General features: G+C 45.5%; 1 protein-coding gene across 1 annotated transcript in view; it reads left to right on the plus strand.

The window, feature by feature from the left end:
• DCAF1 (DDB1 and CUL4 associated factor 1) overlaps window positions 1-16,217 on the plus strand; it is a 51,263-nt gene that overhangs the window by 32,109 nt on the left and 2,937 nt on the right. Inside the window, 4 exon segments of the mRNA XM_048491913.1 lie at window positions 349-453; window positions 697-770; window positions 991-1,095; window positions 5,373-5,628. Of these exon segments, the coding sequence (XP_048347870.1) occupies window positions 349-453; window positions 697-770; window positions 991-1,095; window positions 5,373-5,628 (540 nt within the window).

Consider the following 16,217-nt stretch of genomic DNA (forward strand, 5'->3'; position numbering starts at 1 on the left):
TCCTCCTATTTCTCCTCTCCTCCTGTCCTTTGCCCCTTTCCCTAATTCTTCCTTTGCTCTCTACACAGTTTCCTTTGCCCTCAGTATTTTCTCCCCTCCCCCACAGACTCTTCAGACAAAATATATTACAATTTGTAAATGTGCTTAACAGAAATGCTTAACACTTGATTTTCTGAATTTGGCCCACTGTTTGTCTTTGGCCTATTTTCTCTAGCTGTACAAACAAATGTGTATTAAGTGTTAATCAGTTCAACATTTCAGTGATGCAGGCAGTCTTTTTAAAGCGTTACTTGGGGCCATTTTAGAACAGAAACATTTCTCTGCTTACAAATCTTCTCCCTCAATCAGCAATGTTACAGGCCGATGATGAAGATGATCTGCTGGAAGAGAGGATGCGGAGCCCCTTTGGATCTTCTTTCAGAACATTCAATGCTACGGATTACAAACCAATTGGTAAAGACTGTTCATTACCTCTGCCTGAAACTGTTTGGCAAGTTTTTGTGTTTCAGTTTTCTCTATGGACAAATTCTGTCTAGTTTTCTGGGGAAATGCCTACTGAGCTCATTAAAAACTCTTCTTCAAGGCTCCAGAGATAGTGGTTTCCTTGTGGAGAGCCATTGATAAATGGGATGGATTTTTTAAACTGGGGTAAAGGATGTATTGGGTTCCTGTTCATTCTGATGTGTTCTTTTCCAGCCACTATTGATGTAAAAAGGAACATCTTTGACTTGTGTACTGATTCAAAGGACTGTTACTTGGCAGTTATTGAGGTAAGCATGATTCTTGACTAGCAAGAAATGTGTTAGCGTTTGTTATATGACCGTCCTTGCCAAGTTAAGTGAAACAATTTGATCTGTTGTAAAACTGATGTTATGTGTGTTTAACATGGATGGAGTTGACAAGACAGCTGGTGTGGTTGCATGTAAGTGACTGTGATATGTTTGACTAAAAGCTAACTCACTATCTTGACGTGTGTGCTTCCTGTTTTAGAACCAAGGAAGTATGGATGCCCTGAATATGGATACAGTTTGCAGGCTGTATGAGGTGGGAAGGCAGCGCTTGGCAGAAGATGAAGAGGACGAGGAGGAAGACCAGGTGAGAAGCGTAGTGTCATTGTGGCTGTTACATGCTAGCTTTTCAGGTGAACTTTTTATAAAAGGTTTGAAGTGGTTTAACTCTTCCGCATGTTACTGTGGTTTAAGTTACAGAACATTGAAAAACGACACTGAATTGAGTTCTGGTGAAATCTTTTCCAATATTGAAATAAGTTCATATTTATTTATTTAAAACATTTTAAAGCTGCCTATCCATCCAATTTAGGATTCCCAGGGTTGCAAACATTAAACACATTACAACAAGATTGAAAGTGTGTGCATGCACAGCCATGTATAAAACCATTGTTAAAACAAAACACACAAGGAAAGGACAATGAAAATCAATGAGGGAACACTAGACAAAACAGAAAAGTATTCAGCTACAAGAGAAAGACAACAGTGGGATAGACTTACATTTTGGGAGGGAATCCCATAACCTTGGTGCCATAATCTTTCATGGATTGCCAACCATTTAGCTTTAGATGGCAGAGGGGCACCCATGACAGTCATAGTATATATAGACTCACCTTTGCTTTTAAATACAAACCATGTTATTATGTGGATATGTGATTAAAGTGACTAGTTCATGACTTATATAAACAAGACCACAAAACCAGTCAATTTGAAGAGAGAGGCAGAAATTAAGATGTCTTGCAGGGATTCTTGGTTTCCATGGGACTCATCCAATGTCTATGTTCTACACTTCTGACTCTGAATTACAAAATGAGTACACTTTGCTGTGAAAGTTGTCATCATGTACCATGAAGAAGAATGTCTCTCTATTTACAGAGTCTGTTTTTCTTTTTGTGCTGGTGCCTAGATGAACTCATTGTTGCACTGAAGGGGTTGCTATTGTTTACTATGAGAAGATCTAAACATCAGTTTCTGCTCTTACTACCTGGGGCTTCTGAAAATAATATGTTTGCAATTCAGTTGCATGGCTGTACTTGGCTGCTTTTGAAACTCGTTGTGCTCTTTATGGGCCCAGATTTTTGCCAAGAGAGATGTTCTTTTAGTTTAGATCTCAAGAACTGAGGTCCAGAATTGATTAGTTTTTGCTTGTGTGTTTCAGGGTAGAAGTGCTACCAGTGTTCACAATAGAAAGTCAAGGGTGCTGTCATAGCAAAAGACATTTTAAGATGGAAAAATATTGTGTTGAAATAATTTCCTTTGAGGGGTTTTAGAAAACTTAGCTGAGAATAGAAGTTCTGTTTCATCATTTTCAGCGCTGTCCTGTAAGGTAGTTTGCATGAAAGGTACATTTTTCATTGAACAGAATGTCACTGATTTATTAACATTTTAAAAGATGAAAAAAAATCAAACCTATGTTTTATTTCTTCCTGTCAACATACCATGAATGTAAGCACTTATAATTATATCTATCCATCAAAGCCTGTAAAATCTTGCTTATTTTACCTGGTCCATATAGAATGATCTTAAACATTGTGTCTCACTCTGAAACACCCTCCCTGTGGTGTGTTCATCTTTGGTTTGCAGTATAGTTAAGAGAGAAGTATGTGATCTTTATGTTCCATGGCCAATTGGCCATGCTGGCAGGGGCTGATGGGAATTGTAGTTCATGAACCTCTGAGTGCCATAGGTTCGCCACTACTGTCCTAGGATATAGAAATAAAGTGTTGCCCCAAGACACCGTCACTGAAGGGTGGAAGGGATTCTTAAAGAACAAGAGATGAATTGTCAGAAAGACATTTTAGTTTATCTGTGATTATTCTTTAAAGGCATGGGGGGGGGGGGGGGAAATCATAAATAGGCCTAGAAGTTATGATGCTAGTACAGTTGATATTCCTGACAATGGAGTTGTTTGGAGAGAAGGCTTCTGTGGATGATGTTATATGTTTGTGTGTTCACCCTTCTGCAGTACAGACACTGATTCAGCACTTTCACTGCCTCTCTAGAATTAGGTAAAGAGGAGGAAGAGAGAATGAGCAAGCTGTGTGCCAGCATGCTTTTGAAAGCTAGTGAGAAAATTAAACTTAGGTTTGACGATGTCAACAGGAGATGTAAGTACAGTGTAGAGGATAAGTGAAGTAGCAGACTTTATTAGAATCTCTTTCATGTTTTGTTCTATTCAGCTCAGGGTGAAGTATACAGTTCTTTCCCCCAATATACTACTACTGGATGGAAGCGCATCACCACCACTGGCTGGGAGACTGGCCCAGGGTCACTCATGGTGGAGTGGGGATTTGACCAGCTCTAGTCTTGCACTAATGATGGCTAAAAGAGTGGATTTTGAAATACGTCTAAAGAATAAGCATTATATGCTGGCTTTTCTCCTTCATATTGGCTTCCAAAGATTTACTGATGATGACAGGAGTTATCTTTATGGGTGCTTGAGAAAGAATTGCTGTGACTCCTAGAGGTTGTGAAAATGTGCATAAAGTGCTTTCAGAATTTAGGAAATATGCTGTGTTAATATAACATTTCAAATATTAGGTATTATCTGTTGCCTGTTGACCAAAATGAGTGTTTCCAGGCAAGTTATGCTTTGAGGGAACCTGTAGATCCTGACTGAGATTTTTCAGGTGGTTTGCTCTTCTTCTGTCAGAATAAGGACTCAAACAGCCTTCAGTGTCATCTTTAAATATGTTGTGCCAGTAGCTATTAAACGTGAGTTGCTCATTACATTTAATACTTGTTTTGTTAACTTTGCATTAGGACATGTCACTTTCTGCCTTGTCATCAGTTCAGTTGTATGAATAGAAATGAATTTTCAGGAATGCAGTGGCATTTGGAGATATGCCATTTGAATGAACCGAAGCATGCTTCCTCTTTGCCAGAGTTGTTCCTGATTCTCATGTGCCTATGGGCAGAATACTTCTTTCTGGAAGGCTGATTTATAGAAGGCTGGAAGCTTGTTTTACTCTCAATCCATAAAAGTCTGAGGCATTTGCTCTCAATAGAGCATACCTTGCCTAGGAAGTGTTGCACAGAGTTATTTGTAAGCTATGTAAATTTTTTTGAAAGCCTGTGAAATTTGAATCCAGGCCATAAATAAATACATTATTTTATTTTTTTTAAAGCACCAGTTAGTGATAAGAGGAACTGAGAGCCTAAAGGGAGGCTCCCTCTTTTTAATGTGCAGTTTATATTGAAGTCCTGTTTGCCCTGTGACATTTGAGTGGGTGCACCTGAATTTCCATGAAAGTATTCTACTGAATGGGCAGCATGAAATGGATGTCACTAGTGCTTCTTCCAACTGTCTTCCCTTCCTTTGTGAATCATGACTATGATCGGCAACCTTTCTCTTCTTATTCTCCCAAACCCTCACTTTGGCCATCCTCTTGCTCACAAAAAGCCACCATGTAGCTCCAACTTTATGGGAATTTAATTTGTGTCGTCTGCTTAAGCTCCTTGTTGTCCTATGCAGCTCTCCTTGTTGAAATGTATAATTCTGTCTTGCATTTCAGTGGGTTTTTTTTTTTGCAGTGCATTGAAATGCAAGACAGAATTCTGTGCTTCATAAGGCCTTTAAACAGATGACACCTGACACATTTTAACTAACTAATTCAAAGTGATCAGGCTGATACTGGAACCTTGCATGTGGCTGCTAATATCAGCCATGTTGATTGGAACCAAAGCCATTTGCTTTTATTGGTGCCTGTTCAGCTGTCTGTGTAAAGTTCTACAAGTGATGAGCCACTGGCAGTGTAATGAAGAGTATATTGCTATTTACTCTCTTCCACGTGTTCATTACATTTATGGGTAAGAACTCTGTCCCATTCTATGGAAAGTAGGGAAAAGCAGTTGTAGATTCTGAATGTTCGTTGGGTTGGCTCCTACAAGCTGCAAGCAAAAGACTCTTGCGATTATAGATCTCTCCCCTTCCCTAGCAGACCTCTTAAAAAGGTGCTGCTTCTTGTCACGGGAGTCCCATGAACAAAATGTCCTTGGCCCTTGTGTATGTGATCCTGTAAAGAGGAAGAATCAGGTGGCCCCTCCCATTTTCCTCTTATGCTAATAGAGCCTCTTAAGTCTGTAAAAAGCAGGGAAGCTTACCAGTGGAACGATAAGCAGGGACAATGCAACTCAATTCCCCCTTTCAGAGCTGCTCCCTCCCACATTTTGTTTATAGGGTTTCTCATGATGTCAAGCACCAGGTTTTTGAATACTTCAAGACGTTGCTGGTGGAAGAAGGAAAGGCCTGTACTTGTGAGCGCTCTTGCTGTTCAGAAAATCCAGTCGATTGTTTGGAAGGAGAGGGTGGCAGCAAAGCTGTACATCATCCCTTCAGGTTTCATTGTTTTGATCTCTCTCTAGGAGGAGGAGGAACAGGAAGAAGAGGATGAGGACGAGGATGACGACGACACAGATGATCTTGAGGAACTGGACACTGACCAGCTGCTGGAGGCTGATTTGGAGGAAGAGGAAACCAATGAGAATGCGGGTGAGGATGGAGAAAATGACTTCTCTCCTTCTGATGATGAGGAATTGGCCAACCTTCTGGAAGAGGGGGATGAAGGAGAGGATGAAGATTCTGATGCAGATGAGGAAGTTGAGCTCATCCTTGGTGATAGTAAGTATATGTAGCCCTGAGGAAAACACTCTTGAGTCAGTACAAGGATGCTTAAGACACCTCTACCCTCACAGATGTAGGCACTGTCCAGCACCAGCATGTTGGCTTTGCTTCGGTCTTTTGTCTTGTTCAGAGGTTCATAGGAAAGCCTATCATAGGTTTCCTTGCTTTCTTGATGATCTGCATGTGGGGCTCTTATCTCTTGCTATAGCTCAAGCTGTGATGTGGGACTGTTGTAAACTTAACATTTTTTTGTTTCCCGTAGGTATTGTCCATGTGCATCCCTTTCTGATGATAGCGTTGAATGATTTTTTTTCCTTTTTAATCTAGAAAGATTTTAAAATTAAAGTTCCCCTAAATTCTGGAATATCCTCTAACAGTGGTGAAACCTCTGCAGTGAAATAAGAGGAAATCTGTTCTCTCTCTCCACCCCCCACCCCCCGGTCCCCAGATTCCCGAATTAACTGGGCCAACTTATTTAGGCTAGTTCCATAATTTTGGCTGTAAAACTGACAGTTGGTTGTTTATGGCTATTTCCCACAGCAAACAGATAAGGTGTGCAGAACATAAACACATCTGTTAACCCTGCCTGGGAGCCTGATTGGGTGGCTGACATGCACATATTCACACATTACGTATTGCATGTAACTTGCAGCAGTGGGTTTTCCATGTAGATTGTGGTACGTCCCTTGCATCAGTTTCCTGAATGCCAAATATGAATATGATGGATCTCCATCTCCTGTCAGTGTCAAGTAGAAATCATTGCTGAATAGAAGTGGCTGAGATTCAGTAACCATGATGTAGCTTCTCAATCTCTATTTGGTAGTGGTTACATTAGATTCCACAAGGGCGTATCTGTGAGTAAACATGCTACAGGCTCAAGCTGCAGTAATCCCCCAAAGTTGGCTCCTCCTCAGCAGAATAGATGGGCTGTCAGCACTTCCACCCTCTTGCCCGTCTTTCGTTGTCTTTGCAAAGTCAGGCATGCAGGAACATGAATGTAACCACCTGTCCCTTTGACAATCAAGGAGAGAGCACATTAATTCAAATCTGAGGAGACAAGCAGTGGGTAAATGAGAAAACTGGGAGGTCCCATTGTGTGTTTGATGTTCAAGCTCCACCGGGGGGGTCTACCTTTGCTCTAACTGCCCCATGTTGGAACCCCTGCCTTACCCAGCGCCTCTGGGGTTCATGTACCTTAGCTGTGTCTGTAAACTGTCTATTTTGATGAAGGCTGAAAGCAGGATGGTAAGTCAGGTTAAGGAATGAACAAGGAAAATTATGGCACAAGGTTATCTGGGTTAAGAAAAGAATGCATGAGGTAAGGGACAAAAAAATCTGTCATGGATTTTTTGTGATGGGGAGTAGATTTTGTTGTAATACCTCAGAATGATGTCAAGAATGGTGGGTATCACCTTGCATTGGAACCATGCTGTGAGTGCCCTGAAAATCCTAGATCAGTGGTGGCGAACCTATGGCACTCCAATTGACCATGCTGGCAGGGGCTGATGGGAATTGTAGTCCATAACATCTGGAGTGCCAAAGTTCGCCACCACGGTCCTAGATCATTCCTCTTAATGGTATGTGGGTGTGTGACTAGACAGTGGTTGATCAGTCAAGAAGCCAAGTCACCTTCCTACATGTGCCCAGAGATGGTTTCCTTAATGATACCATCCTGCAATCCAGGGTTTAACCCTGACGAGCTGAGGCACAACCTAAAGCAGCTTGGAGGCATGTGTCCTATGTGGAGTGGAGTCAAAAATATTAAGGACTAGTTGGAAAGGTGATGAAGGGGAGAAATGGAGTGAGCAAGGAGAATGAGATGCAGGAAATGTAGTCTTGTTTCCCATTGATGGAAGGATGGCCAAGGGAAGTGGACTGTGCTGAAAACCATGAGAAGTGGTGGGGCTCAGCCTGCATGGGACCCATGCCACCCTCCCTGTAATATTTCTCCCCCACCTCTTAATTCTGTGTCTCTCAAAGCAGGAAGCAGTTAAGGGTGTGACAGTCTGCACATGGTCAGAGGCACTTGATCCATATATCTCAGCAAATCAAAACACAATCATTAGCTGGTGATAAAGTGGAATCCTTCCACTTTATCACCAACTTCCACTTTACCAACTGAATCCTTCCACTTCATGTTGGAATATGTTGGGGGCAGTGGCTGGGGGCGGGGACCGGTATAGGATGAAATCTGAGCCCTCTAAAGTTGCTGGACTTTGGCAGAGGAAGGACACCCATTAGGTTTTTGTGCAAGCTTCTTGGGGCTTGGAGAGTGCCAGGTTCTGTCTTTAAGCTGTCATTCTCTGCCCCAGGCATGCCCTTCTCAGTTTTGTCTGGAGCCGCAGATCTTGCTAGCAGACTCATCTGTGCTCTTCTCTTGTTTTGTTGTAGTGTGGCACTGCTCCTCCGCAATCAGGCTCCTGAACCAGGGAGCACTAACCTCCCGCGATTGTCTTGTATACTTGTCTGTCAGCCCACTGGGTTCTTAAAGGTGGTAGGTATTTTATCAGATCCACCAGGATGTGTGGCTTAGAACCAATTAAAAAAATCATTGCACCTTAATGGAGTCTCTGTAGTAGTAGTACTTCATTTGTGTGCGTTACTGGGCTCCAGATTGCACCTGAAAGTGGCTTTGCCCTGGCAGCCAAACAAAGTGTTGATGGAAGAAAGGGGAACAGAAATTATAATATTTTATTGCATGTCTGTTTTGTTGAACCCCTGCAGGCTCTGGCCAGCTTCTGTTTGCAACACTGCAACACATAAAAACTGCCTCCTCTTTCTTATTCTTTCTGTCTTTGTGTTTATTTGGAAAGCTAAGCTCTGGGCAGCTGCTGTTATCTTTCACAAAGACAAGGACCCCCTAGAACTGCTTCTCACCCCTGCCTTGCAAAAAGATATTCCGTTTGGTTTGTTCTTCCAATACCTGTCACCTGTAAAAAGTGCTGAAAAGCGCCAAGAAAAACCTTGGAGTGAAGGAAAATATTTGCCAGAGTTGGGGGATTGGACAGAACAGTCATTGACTGAGCATGGTGGAAGTGTGTGTATGTGTGTGTGTAAAAGAAACTGGTCCTTTGAAAAGAAAAGAAATCAGTGCGCTTGTTGCACCCAGATGCCACACTACTGAACATCAAAAAAGAATCAAGGGGGGTTTTTTTGTTTCAGAAGGAGTTCTTCTCCATCAACTATGATCCTCCAATGGGAGGTTCAGTGGAAATCACACAAGAAAAGGCTTCCAGGCATTTTCTGTGGGAATGGTTTACAGCTATGCTGTTCTCCGTGGATATGCACTAGCCAAATTATTTTGCTTGACAGCGTTTATGGATTATTGTAAGGAATTCCAAAGAGCAGAAATAAAAGGCTTTTGAATATAAGTCCGTTTATTCAGACATCTTAGAAAGCACACACACACGATATGACAGGAATGAGACCTCCCGCCCAAACTACAGGTTATAACGTACCCGAGTCCTCCCCCCTCCCTGGGCCATCCGGGCCCATCTCATGAGAACGGGAATGCTCATCCCTATGGACAGCAAGATAAGCCGGGCCCACCAAGGTTGCGTTAAGCTGTCGGTACTGGCCCGTCGCCCGGCTGGAGGCATTTCGTCAAGGCCAGCTGGCTGGGAGAGAACCAGGCAGAATTGCCATCCTTACACTCTGCCTCCCCTAAGAAAGCCCCCCCCCCTGGTTTATTAGGAAAGGCTTTGTGGAAAGCAGAAATGAGGGAGGGGGCATCAATATTTTCTGTATACACCCATTGATTATGGCCAGAGTGGATAGCCAACCCATGAAACTAGATATTGTAGACGATTGCAAGGGAGAAACGGGGAGTCCATGAATAGCATCTTATTTCGCATAGTGCTTGTGGCCATCAATTTTAACTGGCGGGGGGTGGCTCCGGAGGGTCGTGCCAGGCATCTGAAACTTGGGAGCCTCCTTGAGTAAGCTGGAATGGAAGACAGGGTGAATGTTACTTAACCAGTTAGAGCAGTTCTAAGCGAGCAAGTAACATCGTTGATCACCTTTATGTCCGAAAAGGGCCCACAAAATTTTCTTGCCAAGTTTTGAATATTTGTGCACGTCTCTAAGGAGTTTTAGTGGACAAGTAGACCCATACCCCAACCCGCATAGGGAAGTCTGAAGCGACGTTTGTCCCGCCCTGAACCTTTTGTGATTCTTGGAGCCTGCTGTAAGGTAGACTGCACCGTTTTCCAACCCTCGACTGGCAGAAAGAAATCCATTGTTCGAATTCAGGCGGCTACGGGTACCTCTACAGGCAGCTGGGGCAACAGTGGAAAGGACCGACCAGAAGTAATCTCGAGCGGGGTCTTTTTGAGTACTGCTGTAGATGGCATTGTTATACACATATACTGCAAAAGGGAGTAAATCGCTGGTGTCCTGATGATGGTTAGTGTAACAAGCGTAAATACTGTTCCTAACGTTCTCTGTTAGTCCGTTCTGATTGGCCGTCACTTTGAGCGTGGTAGAGAGCGGCGACCGCTTGAGGTGGTTCCCAACAGCTCCAGGAGCGCCTTCCAAAACTTAGACACGAATTGGGGACCCATGGTCGGACACCACCTGCTCGAGGAGGGAGGAGTGTAGAAGGCGATAGACATGTTGGATAAACAGCCGGGCCAATTTAGGTTGCTGGCCGGGATGGTGGTGCAAAAGGAATAAAATAAGCTTGTTTAGAAAAAAGATCCACTACCACCCTTAAAACCGTGTTCCCGTGGCTTTCCGGCAAATCAGTTGCCAAAATCCCATGGAAATGACCTGCCGGTGGTCGAGATGCAGCAGGGAGGGGCTTCCCAATAACCCATCGCGGCTTTCCCGGTATACGACTTAGCTTCCTGACAGATGGGACACCCAGCGATATACGTTTCAATGTCTTTGCGCATGGAGCGCCACCAGAACTGTCGGCGGGCCAGATGCAAGCGTTTTCAAAAATCCGAAATGCCCAGCCTGGCGGGGCATCGCTGACATACTTCGAGAACCTGCCTCCCGGAGAGGAGGAGGGGCGTACCAACACCCTCCCCGTTTCCAAACACCACCCTTCAAAGCGTAGTTGTGAATCTCCGTCCTCAGCCGAGAGCTCGCGGAGCCCATACTCGCTTGAATCCCCTGGAGGAAGGGGGGGGAGGCGATGTTAGAGATAGCTGGAGGGGGAGGAGCCGCTATTGTTTGTGATGGGGTGACAACTAATCCCAGCTGGGAGGGAGTAAAAGAGCGGTGCGTGGGATGTCTCGTAGCGAAGTGTTCCCCCCCTCCCCGGGGAGGGCCGAGACAGCGCATCAATAGTTTGTTACTCTTACCAGGAAAGAAATGGACTGTGAAGAGAGAACCTGGAGAAGAAATGACCCCAGCGTAATTGTTTAGCGAACATTTTGGCCGGTGTAGACAGAACAGCTTCTAGATTCTTGGCAGTCCCGACCAAACTTGGAAAGGGTGCCGCTCATTCCAGCCAATAAGCCAAACACTCAAAGCAACTTTGATAGCAGCGGTCTCACTTATCCCCAACAGTCCAGTTCAGTTCAGCCCCAGAAAACTTTTTGGACAAGTAAGCACACGGCACCAATTTGTTATCTTTATTTTTCTGCAAGAGGGCAGCGCCTAGCGCTTTATCCGAAGCATCCACATGCACGATGAAGGGAAGATCTGGGTTTGGGTGACTTAAAATTGGCTCTGTGGTAAAAGCTGTTTTTAGCTGCTGGAATGCTGACTGGCATTCCTGAGACCAGAGGAGGGGAGCTCCGGGTTTAGAAGCCTGCAAGTCTTTGCCTTTGGTATGTAGGAGATCTGTGAGCGGTAAGGTGATCTCAGCAAATCGGGGAATAAAGTCACGATAGAAATTGGCAAAGCCTAGGAAGGATTGTAGTTCCTTCCTGTTGGTGGGGGCAGGCCATTCAATTACGGCGGCTATTTTCGCTGGGTCCATTTCCAAACCCTCATGAGAGATCCGATACCCCAGATAATCTATGGAGGAGCGATGGAAACAACATTTTGACAACTTAACAAAGAGGGAGTTATCTAGTAGGCGTTGTAAGACTTCTCGTACTAGTTTCTCATGCTCCTCAATGTTTTGTGAATAAATTAAAACATCATCTAAATATACGACCACCCCTTTGTATAACAGATCTTGTAAAACTTCGTTGATAAGAGCCATGAAAGCTCCTGGGGCTCCAGCTAATCCGAATGGCATTATTAAATATTCGTATTGTCCAAACTTTGTATTAAAAGCTGTCAAGTGTTCATAGCCTTCCGCAATACAGACTCTGTAATAAGCCTCTCTTAAGTCCAATTTAGTAAAGATCCGCCCTTTGCCCAAAGCATCCAAGAGGTCTTTAATTAAGGGCAAAGGATATTTGTTGGATACAGACACAGCATTCAATCCGCGATAATCAGTACAAAGTCTTAACGAACCGTCCTTCTTTTTAACAAATAGAACAGGGGCGGCATGGGTATGTTTTGTGGCTCTTCGTATAAATCCACGAGCCAGGTTTTTATCTAAGAAAGCACGGAGCTCCTTCTCTTCGGTGGGACTCATGCGATAGATTCTACCTTTGGGTAACTGAGCTCCGGGTTGCAGTAAAATTTTACAGTCAGTATCCCTATGGGGGGGCAATTGGTCGCACTCCTGTTCTTGAAACACTCTGGACAAGTCTCGATACGCCTGCGGGATTTCCGCAGGACCAGAGGCCTGCGGGATTTCCGCAGGACCAGAGGCAGACAATACATTTAAAGCTTTGGGACTCATGAGCTCGTTCTCAGTGGGAGTTGGGTTTCCCCCCCCTTCATGTGATCCCCACAGGGAGGATCCGTGAATTGGAGGATCCGTTCTTTCCATATGATGGTTGGTTCGTGTAGGAGCAACCAAGGCATGCCTAACACAATAGAGTGTTTAGCAACAGGAGCAAGGATGAAACTTATTTTTTCCCAATGGTCGGCACAACGAAGAAATACTGGCTGGGTTTTAAAACGTGCCGGACCTTCGCCACCTAGAGGGCTACCATCCATTTGGGTGAAGGGAATGGGTTTCACCAAGGGAACTCGGTCTAAACCGAGTTCGTCAGCCACTTGTGGTCTCATGAGACAGTGGGAGCAGCCCGAGTCCACAAGTGCGGAGGCCAGAATGCGCGTATGTTTACTTGGGTTGCCTAGCGCAGTCAAAATGGTAATGGGAGCACTGCCTTCACTCACCGCATCCGGAGTAGGGTTAATGTCTTCAGGTGCTGCTGACAGGCAGAGCGCTACTTCTCCGTCCTCGAAATCTTCCTCGATAGTCGCTTTAGACGACCCCTGAGGCGGTGGACCTGATTTCCGTGGAGGCTTGGCCGCCACGGTGCGTGTAGTCGGAGGTTGAGGTTTTTGCTTCTTTGGGCAGTTGGCAGCCAGGTGGCCAGGGCCCCCGCAGTAAAGGCACAATCCCAAGCGGCGGCGACGTTCCGACGTGGTTTCAGTTGCGACGGCAGGAGTTGACTTGCGAGTACTTGGTGCTGGTGTTGCGGCTGGTTTCGGGCGTGGACGGCCATCTGCGCGGGCGCGCGCAAGACGAGCAGCGACTTGTGATCCCAGTTCGATCCATTCAGCTACTGTCCGCGGAATCCGGATGAGGATAACCGTTTCTCGCAGTTTGATGTCCATGCCTTCGAAAAAGTACTCACATTTCATGCGTTCCGGCCAGTCTGGAGGAAGTTTACTGGCCGCTGCACGGAATTCCCGGGCATATTCAGCGAAAGAACGGTTACCTTGCTGGATGGTTTTTACTGTACGTATGGCAATGTTTTCTGCATCAGGAACTTGGAAACGAAGACGTAACGCCTGGAGGAACCCCCCCACTGTGCAAGTGTCGTCAGCCTGCAATTCGTAGAGAGTAACGAACCATTCAGCCGCTATGCCATCCAGCACTGATCCAATGTCTCGGACTTTTTCACGTTCAGAACGATATAGGTCATCATACTCTTGCATATGGGCATCGAGTTGTAGGATGAAGTAGGGAAGTTTCGATGCAGTCCCATCAAAACGAGCCGGGATGGGCGGTCTGTAAAATCCTCTTTCAACAGCTCGAGGCGCGTGTTGAGGTTGTTGCTGCAAGGGGTAAGGTGGCGGGACTGGCGGAACCGGGAGTGGCTGAGGCGCCCCGGGTTGGGGAGCTGCTGGAATCGGACCTCGAATTACCGTGCCTCCGGAGAGGAGAGGAGCTGTAGGTGCCCGGGAGACTCTATCTGGAGCCCTCGTCAGTGTAGCCCGCTGTCTTCGCAAATCCTGTTCCAGGTCGGCCAATTCTCTTTCTTTGCGTGTTAGGGCGTCCTGGTGCGCATGCAAGGCCGCCCTTTCACGATCCAATTTGGCTCGTTCATCTCGTTGTATTGCTGTAGTCAGTTCATGCCGTGTTTGGATAGCCCTGATGCCTTCTCGCTGGCGTTGTAAATCCATTTTCGATTGATCCAGTACTTTGTCATGGATTGTCAGATTCTGCTGGAACTGTCGACGCAACGCTTCTCTTTCGCGATCCAACTCCATTTGGATTTCTGCGCGTTGCTTCTCACGGTCTCATTGCAGAGTTTCGCGCTCCTCTTCCCAGAGTTCGCTCGCGCTCCCAGGCGAGTTTGGCTTCACGCAGCAGGGCCACTTCATCGTCCCAACTTTCCTTCGAGGGCAGTGGGAACGGGTCAGGGTCGGGATTAAGTTCCACCTCAGACGGACTTTTTTCGATTCCTCCGACCACTCCACGGAGCTCTTCCATCCGTTCACTTGCCCCGGCTCCGGAGCCGGGGTTTTAGTGTGGAACCCTCTACCGATCATCGATCCGACGCGCGTCATTGTTCCAGCCTCAGCCGTAGTTTTGGGACGCGCCCCGGTGCTGTGCCACTGCTGCTCCTTGGGAATATCATCAAAGTACTTGTCTAGGAATCGTTCCATGGATTCCTGGGTGTCAGCATGGATGGTTGTCAGTCCCAGTTCCTCAGGGACTGGTTGCATTTGGGGTTTGTAATCCACTCGTTGTCGGAGGGAAACGAACCGATCGACAGGAGCCCGATCCATGGATAATGCACCAAACGTTTCGTGCATCTCCACGTAATCGGACCCACCTTGTTCATCCCAATGAAACAAGGGCAAACTTGTACTGTCTCTAGGTCTGGAGAGAGTCACCAGAGAAATCGGCCCATCTCCATCTCCTAGATCCTCGGAATCTGGAAGGGAAGGCTCGAAACCCTCTATGGGGGCTATCGTGCCTTCCACATGGTCAAGAGTACTCAATCTCTGCATGTCGGAACACCAGAGATCCACTTCGATGTAACAGTAAAGGTTAAAATGTGTTTCCTGTCATAATGTAAGGAATTCCAAAGAGCAGAAATAAAAGGCTTTTGAATATAAGTCCGTTTATTCAGACATCTTAGAAAGCACACACACACGATATGACAGGAATGAGACCTCCCGCCCAAACTACAGGTTATAACGTACCCGAGTCCTCCCCCCTCCCTGGGCCATCCGGGCCCATCTCATGAGAACGGAATGCTCATCCTGGACAGCAAGATAAGCCGTCCACCAAGGTTGTTGCTGCCGAATCTGGCCCGTCGCCCGGCTGGAGGCATTCCGTCAAGGCCAGCTGGCTTGGAGAGAACCAGGCAGAATTGCCATCCTTACATATTTATTGCTCTTACATATTTATTGCTCTTACATATTTATTGCTTTGTCCAGTAGTTTGCTACATGTTGACTAAGGACTCTCTCAAGCATCCATCAGCACAAACCTGTATGGTGTAATTCATTGGAAGAGATGGGAAATCATTGATTGAGTGAACTGAACACCTGAATTCTACAGGGATGTGACTGGATCTTCAAGTGCGGGCCACATGGATGATAAACACATCTATAAAAGTTACCTAAAGCTAGGGCTGTTGTTTGGGAAAAGAGCAGGAGAGAGACAGAGGCATTCTAGTGTATGTGCTTGCAAGGGAGTGCCAGAGGACAAGCAGCACCTCACGTTGCACAAGGGAGCTGGGATCCACATTACAAGTCTGCCATTGTTTTAACTTGCGCCAAATTGAAGGAAGCGGTGCCTGTAGCAAAGTAATGTTGAGTCACAGGAAGAAAATGCATGCAGCCTGTATTGAAACGTGTTCATCCAGGGTAAGATGGTGTGAGCTAATTCAGAGCTTCAATATGAAAGTGACTGCTGCTTCTGCTTTGACCCCCTCTGAGACAGATAGTACCAGTAAGACATTTAATTTGCTTTCATACTTGAGGCCATCATGTTTGGTGTGTATCATGTGGTGTTGCCCTAAATTTGGCCTTTGGTTTGCAATTGCTATGCAAATGTAGTACACGTCCTTCGTTTCGTCAGGACTTTAAAAGCCTGTCTCACTGTTAAAAGGGATATCTTCAAAAACACTCATTTTCTTTCCTTGACTGAGTGGTGAGTAACGTGTAAATCTGTTTCTCCCCTCCCACCTCAACGTCACTGTGCCTCAAAACTAAGACCTTTTCCTCTTGTTCATTGTAGTCCATTTTTGCACCGTCAAACTTCTGAAAAAAAAATCTTGACTTTTCTGAACATTAGCTTTATTTCTCTTTGCAGACAGTCTGGGG

The sequence above is a fragment of the Sphaerodactylus townsendi genome, linkage group LG03 (genome assembly GCF_021028975.2).
Source record: "Sphaerodactylus townsendi isolate TG3544 linkage group LG03, MPM_Stown_v2.3, whole genome shotgun sequence".
NCBI lineage: Eukaryota > Metazoa > Chordata > Lepidosauria > Squamata > Sphaerodactylidae > Sphaerodactylus > Sphaerodactylus townsendi.